The sequence below is a fragment of the Anomaloglossus baeobatrachus genome, chromosome 4 (assembly GCF_048569485.1).
Source record: "Anomaloglossus baeobatrachus isolate aAnoBae1 chromosome 4, aAnoBae1.hap1, whole genome shotgun sequence".
NCBI lineage: Eukaryota > Metazoa > Chordata > Amphibia > Anura > Aromobatidae > Anomaloglossus > Anomaloglossus baeobatrachus.
The window spans coordinates 426,934,101-426,957,807 of NC_134356.1; the positions used below are offsets into that span (position 1 = coordinate 426,934,101).

The window sequence follows — 23,707 nt, forward strand, 5'->3', positions numbered from 1 at the left end:
GGAGGCAGTCACACTGTAGGAGATGCAATCAGACACCGACTGCAGTCTCCTTTACTCAAGAGATGCCATATTTGTGATGTCATGTCATGCTCAGACACTTACACATAGGCAAATAAAAACAGGCCTGAGCAGCTGCAAAAAAAAATTAATGAAACATAAAAAAAAATAACAGTTTTAAGTGTCATGTTTCAATAATTAATACAATAATAAAAATTGTGGCACATTACCTTTAAAACTAGACCAGACCCATTCAGCTCTGTAAATATAGGGGACTAATTTCCAGTGTTCATGAAAAAAAAATGAATGCTTCTGTGTGTTTCCATCTGTGACTTGCCCAAGACACCCATAGGGTTTTTTTTGTGTGTGCACCATATTCTGGTATAATTAAAAGGGACTGTCATTCTCTGCTGACTGTTCAAACAAAGTACAGACGTTCAGTGCACCATGGCGGGCCAAAACATTTAAGTGCACCTTCTCATCTACTTGTAAACCCTTTAGCTCCTTTTCCTTTGATTTCTATCTACAAAGCTGGAGATGTCAAAAAAGGAGGTGGGAGGGTGCACGTAAATGATTGGCCCGCCCTGATGCACTGAGCGCGCCTGTGCTTCATTTATGCAGCCATTCTGTAACAGCAGACTCTTCCAAAGGGGTTCTTCAGGAAAAGAAAAAAAAAAGTAAAATAAGTAGGAATACTAGTATAAATAAATTCGTAAATACTTTTAAATTTGTAAATTACACAAATTGTTTAAGAAAGTAGTCGCCATAAAATTAAAATGGTTGCTGCCTTGTATTAGTATCTCCAGGTCACAGAAGAGGAGCTTCCACTGCACATACTCATGTCCAACCGTACTAGGACAAGTTTCTGTAAGTGAAACAAGGTGACGGCCATCTTAATTCTATGGGGATTACATCTTTAGACAAAATGATTTGGATTTAGTAATGAAATTTAGGAAGTAATGAAATTTCCTTCAGTTATTTGTTTTCCTATTCTCAGAGAACACCTTTACCCTTCCAGAGCTAATAAACATTACTAAGCCAAGTAGTCCCGCAACAGATGCAAACTGTTTACATTAGGTATCATCATCACAGCACTGTATTATAAGGAAAATGCCCCCAAAGTGTGTCAAAGGATGGCACATGAACAGCTATATTGTAAAAGAATAACAAACATCTACAGTATTTCAAATTTCTTTTAATTGCAAGTCCTGTATAGAGCTCAATGTGTTCTTGTAGCACCCATGAAAACACTGCAGCTTGACAAATATGGGTGTAAGGATGCTAAGCAGTGACAATAAACAAAGTATAGCTGACCATACACAAAAATAATCCAGACCAAATCCATCAAACTTGGCAGGGGTGGGCAACCATCTAATATGTATGAAGGCCTCCGACTCTCCCGACACATGATGGGGTAAAAAAGAAACCGGCATGTTGAGCTTGAATGCCTGATCCTCTTGTTCTCTGGGGATTTAATCCCCACTAGAGGTGCTTGTCAGCAGCATACTCCACATTTAATACCAATGTAAATGGAGGGGTGGAATAGGAAAGTGTTCAGGCATATGGCCATGTGTAGCGATTGTTGGAAATTGTTGAGTAAACATCCTCGTTCAATGTGGGCAAAACATGTGCTAGGCTCTAGAAACTTCAAGAATTTCATGAGTTCAACCCAAAGTCAGGATTGGTTACCCATCTGTTAAATCCAATTCTTGCTAAAGAAAAAAAAAACCAAAAACAAAAACTGTGTGTAAGTCTAGCCTTAACAGCATTCCTGCATCCACATCACAAAAAGGAGTCTTAAATATAATGTTCATTCAGTTAAAGAAACAATACCAACAATTTTCTTTTTCCCAGAATCCTGTGTATGCATTGGAGTGTACATGCATTATTATACTTACTGCTAATGGTCTTCCCTGGTGTCGAGCATTGATCTGGTCCTCTTCTACGTCACGTAACTTAAAATTCCGACTTACTGGACAATACAAGGGGTTTCATGTGTAGATCAGAAGTCGTTTTCACAACTTAAATTTATGAAATCTGTTCTCAAGTTCCATAGATTTACAATGAGAAAGTAGCATCGTCCTGCACAACAGGCCCTGTGTGATCCAGCAAAGAGGAGCGCACATGTAAGCTAGAAGAGGACCAGAGCGGCACTGGATACTGGTAGTACGGTGATCGGTTAGTATACTAATGCATTTTCACTACATTACATAGATCAGATTACGGGAGGGGGGGGAATTGTTGGCAGTGTTTCTTTAAAAAGTAGATTGTAAAAGGACATATGCATTAAGGTTATAAAAAAAAACACACGCATACAAACGGATTAAAAACAGGGATTGTGACCGTGTTTTCCCCAAACAAAAAAAGCCCTAGCATGATTTTACAGGATTTTTGGAGTATGCTTGAAATATAAGCCCTACACCAACAATAAGCCCTGGCTAGTCATTGCTGGTGTTAGGGTAGGGGAGAGTCAAACTTCACAATCTATCAGGGCCCCACTCTTGTAGGGGCCCCAACAGTTGTATTCCGAGGTTCAGACTGTTTAAGGACCTTTGATGATTTCACAGTCATGTAAGGAGAGGTCTCTTAATTGCAGGAGTCTAAAAGAACTGAACAGGATGCAGGCCGGTTTGCAGGACTGGCAATTAGGGGGATGGGAGAGCAAACCAAGAAATTTCACAGGTCCCTTATTCTCCTAGGGGACCCAGGATTTATATCCTGATAACACTGCAAGAGGACCTGTGTGACAAAGGTCATTGCAGGATTCTAAAGCTGAAGAGGAGACAGAGGTGTAGGTGTGTATACAAGAGACATAATACATGGATATCAGATAATACTACATAGAGAGATACACGTGTTACACACAGGGTTTTGAGAATTATGTTAATCTTGCAGATTGCAATATGACCGTATTTGAATAAATGTTGATTATTTTTTTTTAATCAAGAATAAATGGTGATTGGTGACCATGGGGAAAAAAATAAGACCTCCCCTGAAAATGCAGATTTTTTGGAGCAAAAACTAATATAAGACCCCGTTTTATTTTCGGGGAAACAGTACTAAATGAAAAGCACAAATTTACATGTGGATGACTGAGTTTGTGAAAACATTTCATTAGTAATTTGTTGCCCTGCTTCTTTCCATTATATCTAGTTTAAGAAATCCATACAAAATAACAAAAATAGCTTGACAATAGGATGTATGTACATTTATAGCCCTACAAAAGAACACTGGAATCACTGGGGTTAACTAAATGTATCTTGTATGTGATGACTTATAAAAAAAATATGCATAAAAAGGTATGGAAAAAATAAATCTTGTGTGTATTATTGGACGTAAAAGTGCACAGTTGTAAAAGGAAAAAAACAGTATAAATGAAATGAATGAGGCATCAATACTGGATTTGTGCTGGGGTTGTAAACCTGTAGGCCATTCAGTAACAAATTTTGTAAAAAAAATAAAATGAAATATAATAGGCAGCAATGTGACCTCTGTGAAAAGGATAAAAACACACATAATACTTTGAGCACGCATACAATACTAAATCACATAAGGCGTTAGGTTTTGTTTGGACTGATCTCCAGATACTACTGGTCCCTGACAACTAGGACAATCCAGCATCAATCTGTTCTTTAGCAAGTTTTTTTTTGCAAAAGATGTACAAAACATAAAAGTGCCATATCAATACGGACATGGGCAAATTATAACAAATCGATTTTCAGAAATCTTGATGAAAAAATGTAAAGTGGCATCAAGAGCCAACGATATTGAAAATCTATGCGCCTTAAACAATGCATATTAATCCCTAAAGTTAAAAAAAAAAAAAAAAAGTGTTAATATGAGGCAGAGTTTAGGACGTAATTTCTATGTGGCCTCAGAAATATAGTCAGAGTTTTGTTTGCACGTGTCCTTTTCCCTTTCGGGGTTCAGAAAGTCAGCAGTTCACAATAAATTACTTTTGTTCCGAGCTACGTTCTCCACCTGCTGAAGCCCTACATAAGGGCGAGGTTCCCCTGATTGCTGGAGAGATGGATGAGTCTCCATCTTTAGAATTCATCATGTCTGACCAGTGCCTCTCCAAAATCTGTAGCCTGGCTACCCACGAATAAGTCATATTTATCCACAATCTCTTCTCTTGTCAGTTTTCCATCCTGTAAGGTAAATAAATGATGGTTTAAGTGAAAAAGCATTAATCTCCAAGGTGAAGTATTTTCATGAAAAAAAAATACATATGTATGGAATCTGTATGACAATTATAAGGCCCTGTGCGCACTGGAAAATTTTCTCAAGAAAATTCCGCAGGTATTCAAAGATTACCGCACCCGCGGTAAAAAAAACGCAGCAAACCGCACCCGAAAACCGCACGCGGTTTGCCGCGGTTTTACCGTGGCATTGTTCGCGGTATTGCCGCGGTTTTGCCGCGTGCGGGTTGGTATGTGCTTTATTGCATTCAATGAAATAAAGCACATTGAAAAAAAAAAAAGTCATTTCATTCTGAGATAGAGAAATAGACAGAAGAATAGATAGACAGACAGAGGGATAGATAGATAGACAGACAGACAGACAGAGGGATAGATAGATAGACAGACAGACAGACAGACAGACAGAGGGATAGACAGACAGACAGACAGACAGACAGACAGACAGACAGACAGACAGACAGACAGACAGACAGACAGACAGACAGACAGACAGACAGACAGACAGACAGACAGACAGACAGACAGACAGATAGACAGATAGATAGACAGATAGATAGACAGATAGATAGCTAGACAGATAGATAGACAGACAGATAGATAGATAGACAGATAGAGGACAGATCGCTGCATTTCCCACAGTCTGTAGTGAGTTCACATTACCGGCCGTGGGAAATGACCGTTAATTACCTCTGCTGTCTCGCAGAGTGTTTTTTCACTTTACTTACGGGTTGATCATGTCAACTGTCTCATAGACGCTGCCATGATCAAGCCTGGAGTTAATGGCGGTGATCCGCCACCATTAACCCCTTGTATTACCTTGACTGCCACTGCTACACGGCAGCAAGAAGAGCCGGGGACACTCCGGTACTGCCGCATAATGCATGCGACAGTCCCGGGGCAGCTGCGGCTGATATTCTCGGCTGCGGGACAGGGAGTGAGGCGGGGGACATTAACCCTGCCCATCTCCCTCCCCAGCCTGAGAATACCGGGCCGCCGCTGTGTGCTTACCTCGGCTGGACGGTAAATATACAGCGGAGCCCACGTGTTTTGTTTTCTATATTTCCGTTTGCTTTCTATGTGTGTTCTATGTGTCTGTGTTCTATGTCTGTGATGTCTCTGTGTGTCTGTGATGTGTGTGTGTTTACTCTCTCCTCCGCTTCCTCTTCCTGTAATGACATCACTTCCCTGCAAAACCGCAGGCAAGCGATGTACATTACCGGAGGTAAACCGCGAAATACCGCAGGGAATAACGCAGGAAAACGCAGTGAACCGCACAGAATTTGCTGCCTGCATTATTCCCTGCGGGATTTCACAATTACATTGGAGTCAATGGAGTGAAATCCTGCAGCAACGTGTGGAAAAGAAGTGACATGCAATTGTTTTTGCTGCGGGAATCCCGCAGCAAAACATGCATCTGTCAAAATCCGCCTAGTGCGCACAGGATTTTTTTTTTCCCATAGGTTTTGCTAGTGATTCACTGCAGAGATGTTATGAACATTTTCTGCAGCGAAACATGCAGCAAAACCGCAGAAAATCCGCGGCAAAATCCGGTAAGTGCGCACAGGGCCTAAGGCTATGTGCGCACATTGCGTACAGTTCACTGCAGAAATTTCTGCAGCGATCTGAAGAGCACATGTGCGCTTTAAATCGCTGCAGAAATGTCCGTTGTGAAGCCGATTCCATGCGCTCTGCCTGCAGCTCCTGCCATAGACAGAGCAGGAGCTGCCGGCAAAGCGCACGGAAGAAGTGACATGTCACTTCTTTTTACGCAGCGCTTCGGCAGTAGCCGAAGCGCTGCGCTCTAAAACGCCACGTGCGCACGGCCCCTGCACAATCTCCATAGACTGTGCAGGGGACGCAGGACGCATGCAGTTACGCTGCGCTACAAAGCGCAGCGTAACTGCATGTATTTACGCAACGTGCACACATAGCCTAAGAGTGGATATTATGTGATGAGGCAGAAGACAAAAAATGGTGAAGAAAGTTTCGTTTTTTTTCTTCTAACCTTGTATATGATCATGCTCAGGCGTCGATAGTCTATTTCTGCCCTACCTGCACTTTCCGACACCTTAGCTGCACTAAGGTAAAGAAATATGCTGGCATACCCCGAAATCTCTATATATTTTGAAAGTATCAGTCAGTGCTTGGAAATGTTGTATATCTATAGACGTTCTATACTAGGCTATGTGGTCCAAAATCCCATTTCTTCTCTTTAGTTCCCTCCCACAATTGTTACCTTGTTTTGATCAGATTCATAAACAAGGTGGCGAGCTTCAGCTTCAGCATGGTCGTAGTCAGACGGAAGAATCCAATCTTTAGTTTCTTCTTTGTCCATTTTACCATCACGGTTTTTATCTCTGAACTCAACAAACTGTTCCCTCTCGGTTTTCACCCACTCTGGCTCATCAGCATCGCCATCATGACTGTACATATCGCCTGCAATTTATAGTGAGCGAAAAACTATTAGACAAATGTGATTTTATAGAATATTTACAAACAGAATAAGTGATGACGCCAAACAATTAAGCGTGAAAAGGGGAAAAAAAAGTGTATGAGCCTAAGGCTATGTGCGCACGTTGCGTATTTGCATGCAGTTACGCTGCGATCTGCACCGCAGCGTAACTGCATGTGTCCTGCGTCCCCAGCACAATCTATGAAGATTATGCAGGAGATGTGCGCACGTGGTGTATTAGAGCGCAGCGCTTCGGCTGCTGCCCGAAGCGCACGTTCTAAGAAGTGACATGTCACTTCTTTCCTGCACTCTGCATGCAGCGCCCGCCCTGTCTATGGGAGGGGCTGCACTCAGAGCGCATGTAATCGGCTTTTTTTTTTCCCATTACGGACTTTCTGCAGCGATTTGAAGCGCACGTGTGCTGTTCAAATCGCTGCAGAAATTTCTGCAGGGCAGAACGCTACGTGCGCACATAGCCTGATAGACCGTTTTTTCCAGCTCACATTATGCATTTATATGTAGACAGCTCACCTATGTATTCGTTCAAGTCAATCACACCATCTCCATTTTTGTCAATATCTTCCATTGTTTCCTGTAAGGTATTAAAATGAACAATATCCATGGTAAGGAGATATATAGCATGAGACAATCAGAAATGAGAGCCATCAATGTAACAATTGAGAGGGTATTTTCAAACAGCTGTGTGGGACAGAGGGGGAAAGAAAGAGGAGTGGTGGTGGGGGGGGGGATTAGCGTTTTTCTTTTAATACAGAAATTATTTTTTTCTGTTAACTCTCACCGTCATGCGCATGTCAGTTTTTGTCATCAGCTTTTGATTCTAAATCATTAATTCAAATGGGATATCCGATGCTTTGCTTATTTTTCCCCTATGGGGCCAAGAAAATGCAGGCAGCTAGTACTACTTACCTAGTGCAGATCTCTGCGACTTCCGGTGACAAGTTGTCAGAGACGCTTTTTCTCTTCCATAGCTGCAGAAGGTGAGCTGTCATTCAGCATGATGTCAGCAGAACAGAATGGAAGAGCAGCTCTGCTGAGGTCAGGTCAAATGAAGCAGCAAAAGAGCTGGCAGAAGCTGACTGTGATGGCTCTAAGCTGGCAGAGATTGGCACCAGAAAGGACATACAAGTAGCTAGGTACTACCTGCCTGTAAGTTCTTAGCCCCATAAGGACGAATAAGTAAAGTCCCAGATAACCCCGTTAAAAATTATACAAGGCCAAATACAGTTTCCTACTCAATAACTGTACTGAGTCAGTAAAAAAATATAGATGCCAAACAGACTGAAGCAAGCTGTAATAATATGTTGATCTTGTACAGGTCTGAGAGCGGTCTGTTTAGTGCACGAGCAATGTGTGAACCTAAAATAGGCTTTCCTGTGTAACCGATACTTAAAGGGAATCTGTCAGGTCGGTCCAATATGCACCCAGAACCATGAGCAGTTCTGGGTGGATATTTCTAATACCTGCATCTAATAGCATACATAAAGAGATCTGTAGAAAAAGTATTTCTAAAGATCCTTTATTATATGCAAATGAGCACATGGACTAGTCGCAAGGGTGTTATATCCCTATGACTAATCAGCCCTCTTAGCATGTTAGCACAGGAGCGTGCTAACATGCTATTATTCAATGCAAGTTGGCCCGCGTCCTTAGCAGTGAAGCGTGTACCTGTGTCTGTTGTCACCGCATCAGACACTGGATAGTGCGCATGATCAGAAGCCACCGCACTTCCGGTCACGCACACTATGAAGCTGGGTGTACGTGTCCCGGCTTCAGAGAGGTTTAGTGTGCATGCTCGGAAGTGCTCAGACTTCTGATCATGTGCACTGCTCGGCATCTGAAATGGGGACAACGGACACAGGTACAAGTCACTGCTGATGACGCTAGACAATGGGCATTGAATAGCATGTTAGTACAACCCTGTAGGCATGCTAAAATGCTAAGAGGGTGGACTAGTCGGGGGATAGAACGCCCTTGAGACTAGTACAGGAACAGGAAATGGACTAAACAATAAACCTAACCCCTGCAACATATATACAAAATAGGAAATCTAAAGGGTGCTTTACACGCTGCGACATCGCTAGCAATCTCATTAGCGATGTGACGCGCCAGATCGCATATACGATTTTCCGAGATCGCAGATGTGACCGGAACTACAAAAATGACCTATGTGCGATTTTGGCAAATCTTAACTGCGATCTGGCGTGCCACATCGCTAAAGAGATTGCTAGCGATGTTGCAGCATGTAAAGTACCCTTAAATCTTTCCCTTCCAGGAGAATGCCCACGTATCTCTGGTCCCAGTGAGAGGGGATCTTCCCTTGGGCCCACAATGCAGCTCCCTCCCCTAAATGTGACCGGACACTTACTAAAAAAAAAGGTTTGTTTAAAAGAACTGAAGTCCTCAGTGGTTGATACCTTTTAATGGCCAACTGAAAAGATGGTAATATTAGCAAGCTTTCCTGACTACTCAGGTCTCTTCATCAGGCATGGTATAACACAAAATCTGAAGAGTCACATATTTATACACAACAGGACATAGAATAGTGCAGTAAAAAAACAAACAAAAAAAACCCAACAAGTTATCTGAGGCAGAACTATCCTATGGCAAGGGGGGCAAACGGTTACTAAAAACTAAACACTTACTAAATTCAGACCAATAGCCAGTGTTACTGACACCTAGTGGCCAGATGTTATCATTACATGTGTGATAAACTGACAACCTGAAATGTTTAGCTCTCTTCCCCTTATTACAGCAGAACCAGAAGCAATGATGTCCCGTTCTTCAGTCATCTAACCGCTGAAGCTTGTGATTGCCTGCAGCATTCAGGTGACTGGAAAGGAGCGTGTTCAGAGATGCATCTGATGATGTAGCCTATGATGAAATCAGGGCGTTTGAAGATTGAGATGTCCAAGCTCCCGGTCACAACAGATCCCCGAAGAAGAATTAATGGTGGTTAGAGTAGGCAAGTATACCCCAGTTTATGGTGTTAAAAACATCAATGTAATTTCAAGTTTTCTCCAAATGCAGAAGTCACAAAAGGGCTTAGATCTGCCAGAAAAAGTAAAAAACCTGCCATGATCATCTCATCGGCCAACTTCAGTTTGAGATATGAAGTTCAGAACCCCATTAAAGGAGTTTTCCACTAATTTTATATTTAGGTTATCCATTGGATAGGTCAGAAATATCAGACGGGTAGAGGAGGTGCCAGGTGTCTGATTCCAACCGATCTGCTCTAGCAGTATGTAACCAGTGTGCACCCAGAAGCAGCCGCTAAACACAGCGCCGTACAAGATTTACATCAGCCCCAGCCAACCGCTTATTGGTAGTGCGTCGAGTATCGGACCTCACCAATCTTACTATTTATGGGTAGGTCATTGGTAAGAAAGGAAAAAAAAAAAAGTTGAAAAGCCTTTAAAAGTTTACCAAACACTCATTAAAAGGCAAGCTAGTACTGACCAGCACAACAATGTCTTTCATGTAGTCGTACTCTTCAGGGTGCAGGAAAGCTGTGAACTCCTCTTTGGTAGCAATCAGATCACCATCCTTATCAGCCATTTTAAAGCGTCGCTCATCTCGAACCATCATCTGCTGATAGTTAAAACTGTTGTCAGGATCTGGATCATCTGAGAAAGAGGGGAAAAAAGAAAAAAGCTAAAATTATAAACTAAGTAAACTAAGCTTAAAAAGAAACAGCAACCCCAAAATAAAATCAGAAGATAAAAAAAAATGGAAAAAAAAGGCAGATCAATCTACACGATTTTCTGCATATTCCTGAAACAATCAGTCTTGAAGACATTCTGCACAAATGGCTAATCGTTTGCGAAAATATTCCATTGGAGGGTGACCATTGGGGTGGGGGTTGAGAAATTATTTTTCTCATTGCATAGAGGGCACATGGAGAGGCTTCAGCAAAACACAGGGCAGTGAGTAGGGCTATGCCCGATTTTTAGGAGGCTTTCAGTGAATATTACTTTCAATATTTTTCAGTTTTAATTATTTATTTTTGCAGTTTCTATTTCATTAGTTTAGATTTCCTGTAATGTAGTTTACCAAATGCGAATGGTTAACATTTTACAATTAGTAACATGAAGTGTAAAGGTGAGATTTACTACCCAAATACATCTCTCACGCTGCATTCCAGTTAAAGAGGTATACTCCAGCAGGAAAAAAGGATGCTGGAAAGAGATTATTAAAAAAAAAAACCATCTGCAGCAGTTTAATATAATATACAGGGGGTGCAGAAGTAGGTATACAGATTAAATAACAGCTAAATTAGGATGTTAGCAACTATGCATTTTTTTTTTTATTATTTAAGATACCCAATCTTTGATAGCTCTCTAAAAAAAGAAAGTCTGTTGGTAAGGTCTGGTGACTGTTGTGGCCATGCACCTAGGTATAGTCTAACAATCAACTCATAATCATAAAAAAAGATAAGACACTGTATATGGATTTTCCCTGTAATATTGAGATTTGGAGGGGCAATGATTCATCCATTTTTTTTGATCAACCACATTTTAATGATTTAAAATTAAATAAATAAAACAGTTATTCCCATTTCAAACTTTCATGTACAGTACAGACCAAATGTTTGGACACACCTTCTCCTTCAAAGAGTTTTCTTTATTTTCATGACTCTGAAATTTTAGATTCACACTGAAGGCATCAAAACTATGAATTAACACATGTGGAATGAAATACTTAACAAAAAAGTGTGAAACAACTTAAAATATGTCATATTCTAGGTTCTTCAAAGTAGCCTCCTTTTGCTTTGATTACTGCTTTGCACACTCTTGGCATTCTCTTGATGAGCTTCAAGAGGTAGTCACCGGAAATGGTTTTCACTTCACAGGTGTGCCCTGTCAGGTTTAATAAGTGGGATTTCTTGCCTTATAAATGGGGTTGGGACCATCAGTTGTGTTGTGCAGAAGTCTGGTAGATACAGCTGATAGTCCTACTGAATAGACTTGGCTTTTTTTTTCTTGCCATAAGGCCCGTTTCACACGTCAGTGAAAAACACTGACGTTTTTCACTGGCGTGTAAAACACGCACATGTCCCTGCGTGTGCCGTGAATCACGGCACACGTGGGTTGTCTAAGTGCAATCCGGGCTCCGTTCTCCGTGGCCCGTGAATGCACTTAGAAAACAACTCACCTGTGCGCGCTCCCGCTCTCCATGGTGCTGATCGCTCCCGCGGTGCAGCATCCGGCCGGCGGTGACCCCCGCAGCAGCTGCTTCCGGGTCGGCTGTGTCACGCATAATGAATATGCGCGACAATAATGAGCCGGCTCAGAAGCAGCAGGGAGAACGGGCTGCAGAGGACATCGCTGGACGCCGGGTGAGTAAAAATGATTTTTATTTTAAAAGCACGTTTTTTTCTGGCACGTGTTTCACGGACCACACCACTGCGTGGTCCGTGGAACATCAGTGATGCCAGAAAAAAATGGACATGTCTCCGTGCGGCAATCACGCACACGCGGGTACGCCGCACGGAGACACGTGCAGTGAAAAATCACTGACGTGTGAGCAGACCCATTCATTATAATGGGTCTGCGTATGTCAGTGATTCTGGTACGTTTTAAAAAAAGCACAAACGTCCCAGAATCACTGACGTGTGAAAGGGGCCTAATACAAATTCTAAGTAAAGAAAAAAGAGTGGCCATCATTACTTTAAGAAACGAAGGTCAGTCAGTCCGAAAAATTGGGAACACTTTGAAAGTGTTGAAAATAAAGAAAACTCTTTGAATGAGAAGGTGTGTCCAAATGTTTGGTCTGTACTGTATACTGCCCTTTAAACCAGTCCAAGTGTAAGGCCCTGTGCGCACTAGAAAATGGAATTTTCTTAAGAAAATTCTGCAGGCTCTTAAAGATTTCCGCACCTGCAGAAAAAAAAACGCAAAAAATCCGCATGCGGTATGTTGCGTATTGGTGCGGAATTGCTGCAGGTTGTTCCCTGCGGGATTTCACAGTTCTCCCTGCTCCTGCTGTCCGTGGTGCTGAAGTCTCCCGTGCGGCTGCCTCCGGCGCTCTGCTGTTTGCAGGTCAGCTGTGCACTGCATAACTGCATATGCATGAGCCAGCCTGGAAGCAGGAGAGCAGTGTCCGGAGGCAGCCTAGCAGGAGAAGGGGCGTATAAGATCAGCGGTGACTTCAGTCAGCTGATGTGCAGTGACCGCTGGATTCCTCCACCTGTCACTGCAAAGCACATCAGTGAAGTCACCGCTGATCCCGGCGGCTCACTTCACTTGCGTCCTGACCCTCACAGTGAGCAGACATGGTCTATGGCACTCACTGTGAGTGCCAGGTGTAGCAGAGCTGGAAGCGTCGAGGGACATCTTGTGGATTACGTTGGACCTGGACGGCTGTTATTAGGGGTTAATAAAAGTGGTGAAAGAGGGGGCTTTTTTGTCTTTTATTTCAAATAAAGGATTTTTGGGGTGTTTGTGCTTATTTACTTTCACTTACAGTTTAGTGATGAGGGGGTGTCATATAGACACCTGCCATCACTAAACTAGGACTTAGTGGCAGCTATGGGCTGCTGCCATTAACTCCTTCATTACCCCCGATTGCCACCGCATCATGGCAACAGGAAGAGCCGGGAAAAGTCCGGGACTGACGCATCTAATGGATGCGGCAATTCCGGGAGGCTGCTGGCTGAAATATTTAGGCTGGGGGGCTCCGCATAACGTGGAGCTCCCCAGCCTGAGAATACCAGCCCCCAGCTGTGAGGCTTTATCCTGGCTGGTTATCAAAATTGGGGGGGATCGCACGCTGTTTTTTTTTTTTAAATTATTTATTTTACTGTACGCTATAGACCCGCCCACCGGCGGCTTTGATTGGTTGCACTGAGACAGCTGTCACTCAGCATGGGGGTGTGTCTGCCTGCAACCAATCACAGCCACCGGTGAGCAGGGAAGGAGTGAAGATGGAATAATGAGCCGGCTCTGGAAGATGAAAGACGCCGCGGGAGCACTGTGACAGCCGCCCGGTCATCGGTGAGTATGAAGCGCTTGCTCCTACCCCTTTGGGCCAGATTCTGTTCCCCATAAACTTTATATGGGTAGCAGCATCTGGCCAGATACCGGGGATCAATCCTCCGCCGACCCAGAGTCAGCGGGTGATTGATCTGAAAGCCTTCGAAACCGCAGGTACCTGCGGAAAAGAAGTGACATGCAATCATTTTTGCTGCGGGAATCCCGCAGCAAAACATGCAGCTGTCAAAATCCGCCTAGTGCGCACAGCATTTTTTTTTCCCATAGGTTTTGCTGGTGAATCACTGCAGAGATGTTATGAATATTTTCTGCAGCGAAACATGCAGCAAATCCACAGGAAATCCGCGGCAAAAAACGGCAAGTGCGCACAGGGCCTAAGCCCCAGGTATTTACAAACTGATATTTTCTTTAAGACAAATTAAATTCTAGCTTTCTGGTCTCCAGTGTAATCCTTGTCAGGTGGATGGGCACATGTTTGTCAAATAACAGTATGGAAATGATCTCCGGTACTCTAATGAATTTTTGAAGCAGTGCATCTAAAATGCAGCGTTTTACAGATCCTGCAAAGTGAATGTGATCTATAGAAATCTCCGGCCCTCTGTGACTTTTTACGCTTCATAAACTGACCTGCAGAGAGCATTTCAAATCCACATGCCAATTTTGGAGTTTTATGTGCAGAATTTCTCTGTAAAATTGCATTACATGCAAAGAAAATGCACATGCAGAAAAGCACTATAGTGCGCACAAAAAAAAAGCGTCAAAACAGGGTTTAAACCCCCCTCCAAAAAAAACAAAAAAAAAACAAAAAAACCACACAAGTTTAGTCAATCTTTGTGATTGCAGATCTGTGAATACTCACATGACTCACTGTGCGGTGTGGGGAATCTCCGATGTCAGAGCCGAGAACTGTAGTCACGTAGACAAGAGTGTGCGATATGTATCCTCCCGGCCAGAATCCGACTAGCTGGGCGTTGCCTCACTCAATACACTTGCAGTGAGCAAAGCCACTGCCCTATAGACGGACTCTAGCTGGGAGTATACATATCGCACTCGGATGGCTACGTAACCACAAGTGTTGGCTCTGACACCAAAGAATCCTCACACCGGACAGTGCGTAATGTGAGCATTCACAAATCTGGAAATCACAAAGTTACTGCAGACTTGTATGGATTAAAACCGGACATCTCCTTTAATAGGTGTAGAAATTACGCAACATCAAAAACCCACCAAAAGCTAATCATTGGCACACAGCTAAGGTGTAATAATAACCTGAGAAAATTGTGTTAGGGCTTACCGCTGTATCAGGCCTGCAGGCCAGTCTATGGACAGTGGAAATAGGTTTCATTCATCTGCATGTTCGTCCAAGAGAGCAAGATCATTCTAAGGCTACATGCGCACGCTGCTTTTTTTTCCTGCTTTTTTGGCTGCAGTTTTGTTGTCAGAACTTTCTGACATTTGACTTCCCAGCAAAGTCTATGAGAAGTCAGATTTGTCATGCGCACGTTGCAGTTTATTTGTCAGCGTTTTATTTGTCAAAGGTTTGTGACAAATAAAATGCAGCATGTTCATTCTTCCTGCGTTTTTGTCAACATTTGTCACAAAAACGCAGCAAAAACGCAGGGTGTGAAAAACGCACCTAAAATTACATGCGTTTTTTGTGACATTTCCAGGCTCTCTCTGACAAGGTGCAGTTTTGGCTGCATTTTGCCTGCAGTTTTAGCTGCAGTTTTGGCTGCAGTTTGTGAACACAAAAAGATGCAGCGTGCGCATGTAGCCTAAGTCTAGTTAATTGCGATCAGTGAGGACATGGTTTCTAGTTTTCTTGAACCAACCACAGAATATTGAAAGGAACTGTCAGTACAGTGACTATTCAAACCAAGCACAGGCGTTCTGTTCATCATGGTGGCGCCAAATATGAAGTGCAGCTTCCCACCTGCTTGTTTTCCATCTATCTTCACCCTTTCCTTTAGCTATGAAGCTAGTGCTGTCAATCAAGAAGAGGGGCGGGTGCAGCTGTAGAGAAAAACAAGCAGGAGGGAAGCTGCACTGTTATATTTGGCCCCGCCATGATGCCCCGAGCGCCTGTACTTGGTCTGAACAGCTATTCTGTGCTGGCAGTCCCTTTAAGACAGGAGACTCTGTGCATAGTTAGATGGAGTACTACAGAGCTAATGTTAATCAGTGGACCGACAGCTTAAACACAGACAGGGTCCACCTCCTTTTTCATTGTTAGCAGATAAATTACACAACCAACAATTATTTTAATTTTATGAGTCTCCCAACCCTAAAGAGCTGAATTTTAACTAGTATTAAAAATATAGTATTTTTTTTTTGATTAAGCACAAAAAAAACCCAAAACACTTTCACAGTCAAACAATTTTTTTTTGTCAGCCCAGGCACTATACCTATCCAATACGACTTCTCCCTTACCCAGGTAAGTGCCATAGGTGACATTCCTGTACTCTTCCCATGATATGAGTCCATCCTGGTTCATGTCAAACTCCTGCCATTGCCGCTCCACGTTGTCGTACACATATCTCCTTTGCGCTTTCTTGATCCATGCTGTCAGCTCCCCCTCCGTCACATACCCATCATTATCCAAGTCTATTTTACTTACAATCATTCTACAAAGACAAAATGGCACGAATAAAAGGGATGCACTGACGACAAGCACCTACCGAGTATGTAACCATAGGTGGCATTTTTATATTCTTCCCACGACACCAGGTTGTCACCATTGAGATCATGACCTTTCCATTGTCGTTCTACATCCTCATAAATCCACCTCTTCTGTGCAAATTTTATCCAATCCCTTAGTTCCTCGACTGTTACAAGACCATCCTTGTCTGCATCTATCTTAACCACAATATTTCTGTGGGGCCATGGAAGCACCCAGCAACAAAAGAAAGAAAATGTTAGCAGGTAATGAGCGTAGTGTAGATAGAATAGCAGTTAAAGGGGTGGTTCACTATCTAAAATGTATTTTCTAAATATCTACCCTTACACCCTAACCACTGCTGCAATTTGCTTTATTATACTATGCCCTACACGTCTCCCCATTTAGCTAATCCACAAATGTTTTGGGGTTTTTTACTTCACTCCCTGTGATGTTTCACTTAAGAGGAGTCTGATGAGGTCCTGTTCCAGGAGGGACAATAGATACTGTGGGGAGAAAGTGCAGCTCCAGCCTCCTGTGACGTCATGACTCCTCTCAATCAAAATATCACAAGAAATAAAAATACACATTTAGGGATTAGTTAGATGGGCGGAGAAGTGTAGGGAATTGTAAATTAAAGCTCATTAAAGAGTGGTTAAATTGTAAAGAGATATTTAGAAAGTACAATTTAGGTACCGAACCAATCCTTTAAAGCAAAGATGTCCCCTGTTTTCAACATATAAAGAAAGGGAAGCATCTTTAAAAGGGAATCTGTCAGCAGGTTTTTGCCATGTAATTTGAAGGCCGCATACTGTAGGGGTTAAGACAGATGTTAGGGATGCTCTCATCACAGTGTGCAGTTCACCTGCAATATTGATTGCTCCTCAGAAGATTATCATTGGCCTAGGTCAGCTAACCCGGCACACCCCTGCTTATGGCCTATAGAAATGTACATAGATAGCCTAGTTGGGGGGGGGGGGGGGGTGTCAGCTTCCTGAGCCCTTCAACATGCGAAATCTAAACACTTAAATTACTGGGTGCAGTGGTTCAGACACAAACAAAGTTGATACATTGTTGGATTCAGGATTTGTTTGCATACATTATGCTGCTCTCAGATGAGGTAGCAAAAACCTGCTGACAGATTCCCTTTAAGCCCTCTGTTACAGCATATTAGAATGCTGCATATATGTCCCAAAGCTGCTCTGCATAACGCAAAAAACAGCTTTTACTATACTCGCCTAGGGGACGGTCTGATGAGCGACACTTGTCTTGATTCCATGCCCCTCGTGATTCCTCTCCTTGCAATCGCCATCCTCCTTCCCTGCTTTGTGTGGATAACATGTGCTACGTCATCCACAGTGTCTTCCACCATGCCCGTTAAGAGGCGCACTTCTTTGTCCTGCTAAGGGCAGAGCAAAGTACTGTATTGTGCCTAAGTGGGAAAAGGCCACCACAATACTATGATTTGCCATTGGCAAGGCAGAAAGAAGTGCATGCGCACAGAAGGGAGATGGAGGATGGCGATCGCAAGAAGAAAGGAGGCGCAAGATCAAGACAAGTGATGTCCATTGGACCGCACCACCCCATAGGGGAGTATAATGAAAGGTCTTTTTTGCGTTCTGCAGAGCAGCTTGGGGACTTATATACAGCATTCTAGTATGCTGTAACAGAGGGTTGAAAGATGCTGGCCCTACTGTATATGGGGGAAAACATGGCGACAGGTCCCTTTAAGAGGACGATATGAAGCATAGGAGAACAGCTCATCCATATGTATTCATATCATTATGTAAAACCACAAAGTGTTTATTGCCTAAATATTAATACATGTATATAAAAAAGGTAGTCTAAGTTTAGTACAAAAAAGGTTTTAAACTTGAATATGCCATAAAACAAAGTTAACGAAGCAATAAAATTAGATTAGTTAGAAATATATAACATAGCATTTGGACAGATGAATACGCATTTCCTTTATATCAGCCAAAAAACACCATTTAAAAGGAACTTGTCATCTTGCCCTAGTATCTCTAACCACGTCTCTGCTCCATGCCATGTCTGCATTACTGCAAGCCTCAGTCTGCGTTTGCAAATATCTCAGGACTAGCCGGCCAAGATGCTCATTTTCATGGATTACTCTTGCCCCCCAATCTTGTAAGGCTGGTTTCATACATCCGGCTTTTCGACGAATTCTGCGCACGCCAGTACAGTGTATACAGTACAATGGCAGTGCAGCAAGTTCCGGGTCGCATGCTCCGGTCACATGACAGCATGTGACCAGCGCTTGTCATGCTGCCATTGTACTGTATACACTGTACTGGCGTGCGCCGAATCTGGCGAAAAGCCGGATGTATGAAACGGGCCTAAGCAAGCCTCTGTGTGCAATTTACATTAATGTGCAAGAGCGACGTCACCATTGTCTCCCTGCAAACTGAGTGCGGGGTTCTGCTTTCTTCATAATGCACAAAGAAGCCAGGTGTATGCCCCTGAGTGTCACCGGTGCACTGCGGATGACAAGGGGGGCTGGTTAATGTCACATCCATTTGCAAGGAGCCAATGGTCTTGTTCAAAATGTAAATCACGCAAAGAGAAACAGACGTACAAAAATACAAGGCAAGAGTTTTCCCCGGGAAATCAACACCGGACTAGTCCCTAGAAACCTGCATAGTGCGAAGGCAGAATAAGGCTATCTTCACATATCCGGCTTTTCACCGGTTTGATAGAAGCGGCGCATGCCAGTACGGTGTATACAGTACAGTGGCAGCGCCGCAACTTCCAGGTCACATGCTCCGGTCACATGACAGCAGTGACCGGCGCTTGTGGCACTGCCAGTGTACTGTATACACTGTACTGGCGTGCGCCGCATCCGCCAAACCGGCGAAAAGCCGGATGTGTCAAACCGGCCTAAGGCTCGATTTTGAAAGTATATCTTGCACGGCCACAAGAAGGTTACTAGAAGGAAGAAAAAGCGTGGAGCAGAGACATGGAGACTGCCTAGGGCAACAAACTGGTTCCTTTTAGACCCTTCTTATAAGCTGTATTAGGCTATGTGCGCACAAGAAAATAGACTTTTCTTAAGAAAAATCTGCACCCTCTGGCAGAATACCGCACCCGCGGCAAAAACCGGGGTGAAGCCGCACCCGTGTTTTTGCCGCAGGTTGGTCCCTGAGGTTTTTTTTTTACCATTATCTACGGCAAAAAACGCAGGTACCTGGTAGAAAAGAAGTGACACGCTCATTCTTTTTGCTGCAAAAATTCTGCAACAAAACCTGTAGGTTGAGAAAACCGCAGTGTGCGCACGCCATTTTTTTTTTTTTTACCATAGGTTTTGCTGGGGGAAGGACTGCAGCAAGCTTATGAACATTTTCTGCAGCAATTCATGCAGCAAACCTGCAGCAAAAAACGCAGCGTGCGCACAGGGCCTAAGAAGTTTTTTTGTTTTGGGTTTTTTAATGCAGCTCAAATCTCAAATAACCAAACTGCATAAGAAAGAGCATACGGCTTTATGCGCACTGGAAAATGGAATTTTCTCAAGAAAATTCCGCAGGCATTGAAAGATTACCGCACCCGCGGTAAAAAACAGTGGCAAACCGCACCCGAAAACCGCATGCGGTTTGCCGCGGTATTGTTTTTGGTACTGCCGCGGTTTTACCGCGGCATTGTTTGTGGTATTGCCGCGTGCGGGTTGGTACATGTGCTTTATTGCAGTCAATGCAATAAAGCACATTGAAGAAAAAATAAAGTCATTTCATTCTGAGATAGAGAAAGACAGATAGCTAGACAGAGGGATAGATAGAGTCCCTGTGAGCACACGCTGCATTTCTCACGGTCAGCAGTGAGTTCACATTACCGGCCGTGGGAAATGCCCTGTGGGTACCTCTGCTGTCTCGTTGCGAGGCTGCATTCAGCAGTGTCAGTCGCGGCTGGATGCAAGCATCGCAGGACGTGGATTACGCCGGAGCTGTGTGTTTCGAGGGGGTTAATAAAATGGTGAACCAGGAGCTTTTTTGTGTTTTATTTAAAATAAAGGATTTTTCGGTGTGTGTGTTTTTTCACTTTACTTACGGGTTGATCTTGTCAGCTGTCACAGACGATGCCATGATCGAGCCTGGACTTAGTGGCGGCGATCCGCCGCCATTAACTCTTTACATTACCTTGATTGCCACCGCATCACGGCAACAAGAAGAGTCGCGGACACTCCGGGACTGTCGCATAATGCATTCGACAGTCCCGGGGCAGCTGCGGCTGATATTCTCGGCTGCGGGAGGGGGGAGGGAGGCGGGGGACATTAACCCTGCCCCTCGCCCTCCCCAGCCTGAGAATACCGGGCCGCCGCTGTGTACTTACCTCGGCTGGAAGGTAAAAATACGGCGGAGCCCACATGTTTTGTTTTCTATATTTCCATTTGCTTTCTATGTGTATTCTATATGTCTGTGTTCTATGTCTGTGATGTCTGTCTGTGTCTGTAATGTGTGTGTTTACTCTCTGCTCCACTTCCTCTTCCTGCCATAATGACATCACTTCCATGCAAACCGCAGTCAGCGATATACATTACCGCAGGTAAACTGCAAAATACCGCAGGGAATAACGCAGGAAAATGCAATGAACCGCACAGAATTTGCTGCCTGCGTTATTCCCTGCGGGATTTCACGATTACATGGCAGTCAATGGAGTGAAATCCCGCAGCGACGTGCGGAAAAGAAGTGACATGCAATTGTTTTTGCTGCGGGAATCCCACAGCAAAACATGCAGCTGTCAAATTCCGCCTAGTGCGCACAGGATTTTTTTTTTCCATAGGTTTTGCTGGTGATTCACTGCAGAGATGTTATGAACATTTTCTGCAGCGAAACATGCAGGAAAACCGCGGCAAAAAACGGTAAGTGCGCAAGGGACTAAAATGGTAAAAATCACTAGTAGAATTTGTAATAAAGCACAAACCACTATAAAGATTGCAAGCAGTATTAAAAACCAGATAAGATACACCTCAAAGAGGTCTTAAATTTTGTGGTGTTGTTGGCACTTTTATGTGGATATAATACAACTTGAGGGCATAAAAATTTGCTTTAGAACAACAATGGGAAACCTGTTTAACTGGTTATAATATATGCTAAACTATATAATACACACATCCAGTATGTACCTGCATATACATACATACAAATATATTTAAAAAACACAAAATGCCTAGCCAGGACAGTCAGCGATCATACCCCAGCCTCTCTTTGCTCTCCTCTGGTGTTAACTGATCAAACGATTTGGCTTCTTCAGCTCCAAGAAAAGCGTCATGATCATAGTCAAAGTTCTCTCCGTCATCATGTGACTTATCACTAAGTTGAGGGTCATGATGCACACGATCTTTCTTTTCTGTAGGTTTGGAAAGTGCACAGAGGGCCGAAAGGCCAAGGCACAAGAGGAGGCACGTTTTCGCCATTGCTTGTTGAAGTAACCTAGGAAACAAAACAAGTCAACTTAAAGTAACATTAGCATCGTTGGAAACGGGACCCCCTAAGAAGCGGCAAACATTGACAGGATCTGACAGTCACAACATTGTAGAGTTCCCATAGTAAACGTGTTCATATGATGAAAGCACACGGGAATCTGTACTTTGTACAGGACGTGTGATCATTTCACACTCTACTGACCCAAACATGAGCCCTCGCTAAGTGACATGCTCGAAAATGCCCTCAAGGCACAAAACTAGACAATGATGTTCAGGATGCTGAGAATAGTCGCATTGTTTGAGATTCCTGGAAGTAGAGGTTTAACTACTCTCTTTCAAAGACGACGACACCTGAGGCACAGAAGACCGCACACACTGCACCCTTACGTGTAAGAATTAGTATATAAAATACGTGTGATAGTCCAAAACCGGTCCATAGTGCAGAAGCTAATGGGACATCACACGTTCCCCTGCATTACATCATGACTGCTTACAGCTCTGTCAGATTCTTCCCGTTTGCCATCTTATCTCAATGCTCGGGGCTCATAACCAGCAGTTGGTGCTTGGATGGGCGCGACTCAAGTACCCGAGTATAATGGGAGTCAATGGGGAACTTGAGCATATTTCCAGAAAAATGACGGCGTCCCCCATTGACTCCCATTATACTCGGGTACTTGAGTCACACCCATCAGAGCGCCAACAGCTCATTACGAGTCCCGAGCATGGTAGTGCCCGCTCATCACTATACATATACACCGTACCGCTGACACGCAGTCCTTATGCCCATTAGATTGCCCACGCCTGACTGCCACTACTGTCATTCTCTACGGGGCTGCCGGTAGCAACGCTCAGCGGCCACATAGGGAAGGAATGGCACAGCCGCTCAGATCTACTGCGGATGAAACATCCCCCCTCTCCTGATCGGGGCAGGTTCCAGCAGTTGGACCCCACTGACGTGAATCGTCACCTTTCCTAGGGACAGGCGATAATGCCAGAGAAGCCCTTGAAGGGTCCAAGCAGTTTATAGGCACATCTGAGGGAACAGACCCCCAAACATCACCCCCTACAACATTCTTCCTCCCCCTGACATGCCCCCCTATAACATGCACAAGTTTCCCTTTTCATACGCTTTGTAGAGAATATATTGTTATTATAAGCTGATTTCCTCCATTACATCCATGGACAGAAAGCTGCACAGATATGGAGGAAGCGGATGAGAGCAGGAGACGTTATTCCTCCAGCTCAGAAGGCCGTTCTCATGCACGGTCACTTCATGGCTGCCTGATACCCACACACCGAGCATCTCCGGTCCCGTTACCTGCACTGTCCTCACAGCTCCGCCCGTCCTCACACGCCGACACCGGAAGCAGCTGCTTTCTACTCTGGGCGTGGCTTCCTGCGCCAACTTGCCGCGATTGTACTCGCTGATTGGTGAACTGCTAGAGAGGGGCGGGTCACATTTACCGGTTGGTTGCAGAGCGCCACGTCCACACGGGAGCGCGCAATGACGAGAGGGGCGCGGGTTGGAATGAAGCGCGTTCTGGCGTGGCGGGAGATTCGTGGAGCAATCTATGGAGGTGGGAGGAGCCATTTCAGCCCCGCCCTCCGCGCTGGGACGTTCCTATTGGACGCTTCTGAGCCGCTCTTTCATTATAGCAACGCTGATAGGTGACAGGGCCGGGATCTCCGGGCGCTCCCGCCCCCCGCTGCACGGGCTTGTCTTAGTAGCGGGGCTCAGCCGTGTATATAGTGTGGAGAAAATAAATCTGGTAGAAAGAAGATCACCCGTCCTATTAGAGCGGATCCAGCAGCAATCCGTTCAGTTCTGCAGACACTACTTTTTTGTCTGTTTTTAAATGACTGATTTTATGGGGATCCATTTTTTTTTACATTGCAGTCTATGGAGAACGGATCAGTTAATGGATTCCTACTCTTTATCCTGCTTTTGAAACTGAT

The 23,707-nt window shown here is 43.9% G+C and overlaps 1 protein-coding gene across 2 annotated transcripts; it reads right to left on the reverse strand.

The window, feature by feature from the left end:
- Positions 1 to 1,176: 1,176 nt before the first annotated feature.
- CALU (calumenin) lies at positions 1,177 to 23,139 on the reverse strand. 2 transcript variants are annotated; one of them, XM_075345409.1, is made up of 7 exons: positions 23,070 to 23,139; positions 21,522 to 21,758; positions 16,092 to 16,285; positions 10,129 to 10,295; positions 7,183 to 7,243; positions 6,436 to 6,635; positions 1,177 to 4,148 (listed from the first exon to the last, which is right to left on the reverse strand). In XM_075345409.1, the coding sequence occupies exons 2-7, from the start codon at positions 21,740 to 21,742 to the stop codon at positions 4,044 to 4,046; spliced, it is 948 nt and encodes a 315-aa protein (XP_075201524.1). In that variant the 5' UTR covers positions 21,743 to 21,758; positions 23,070 to 23,139; the 3' UTR covers positions 1,177 to 4,043. The 2 variants fall into 2 exon arrangements, with proteins under 2 accessions (XP_075201524.1, XP_075201522.1); XM_075345407.1 differs by lacking the exon at positions 16,092 to 16,285 and adding an exon at positions 16,340 to 16,533.
- Between the last annotated feature and the right edge of the window lie 568 nt (positions 23,140 to 23,707).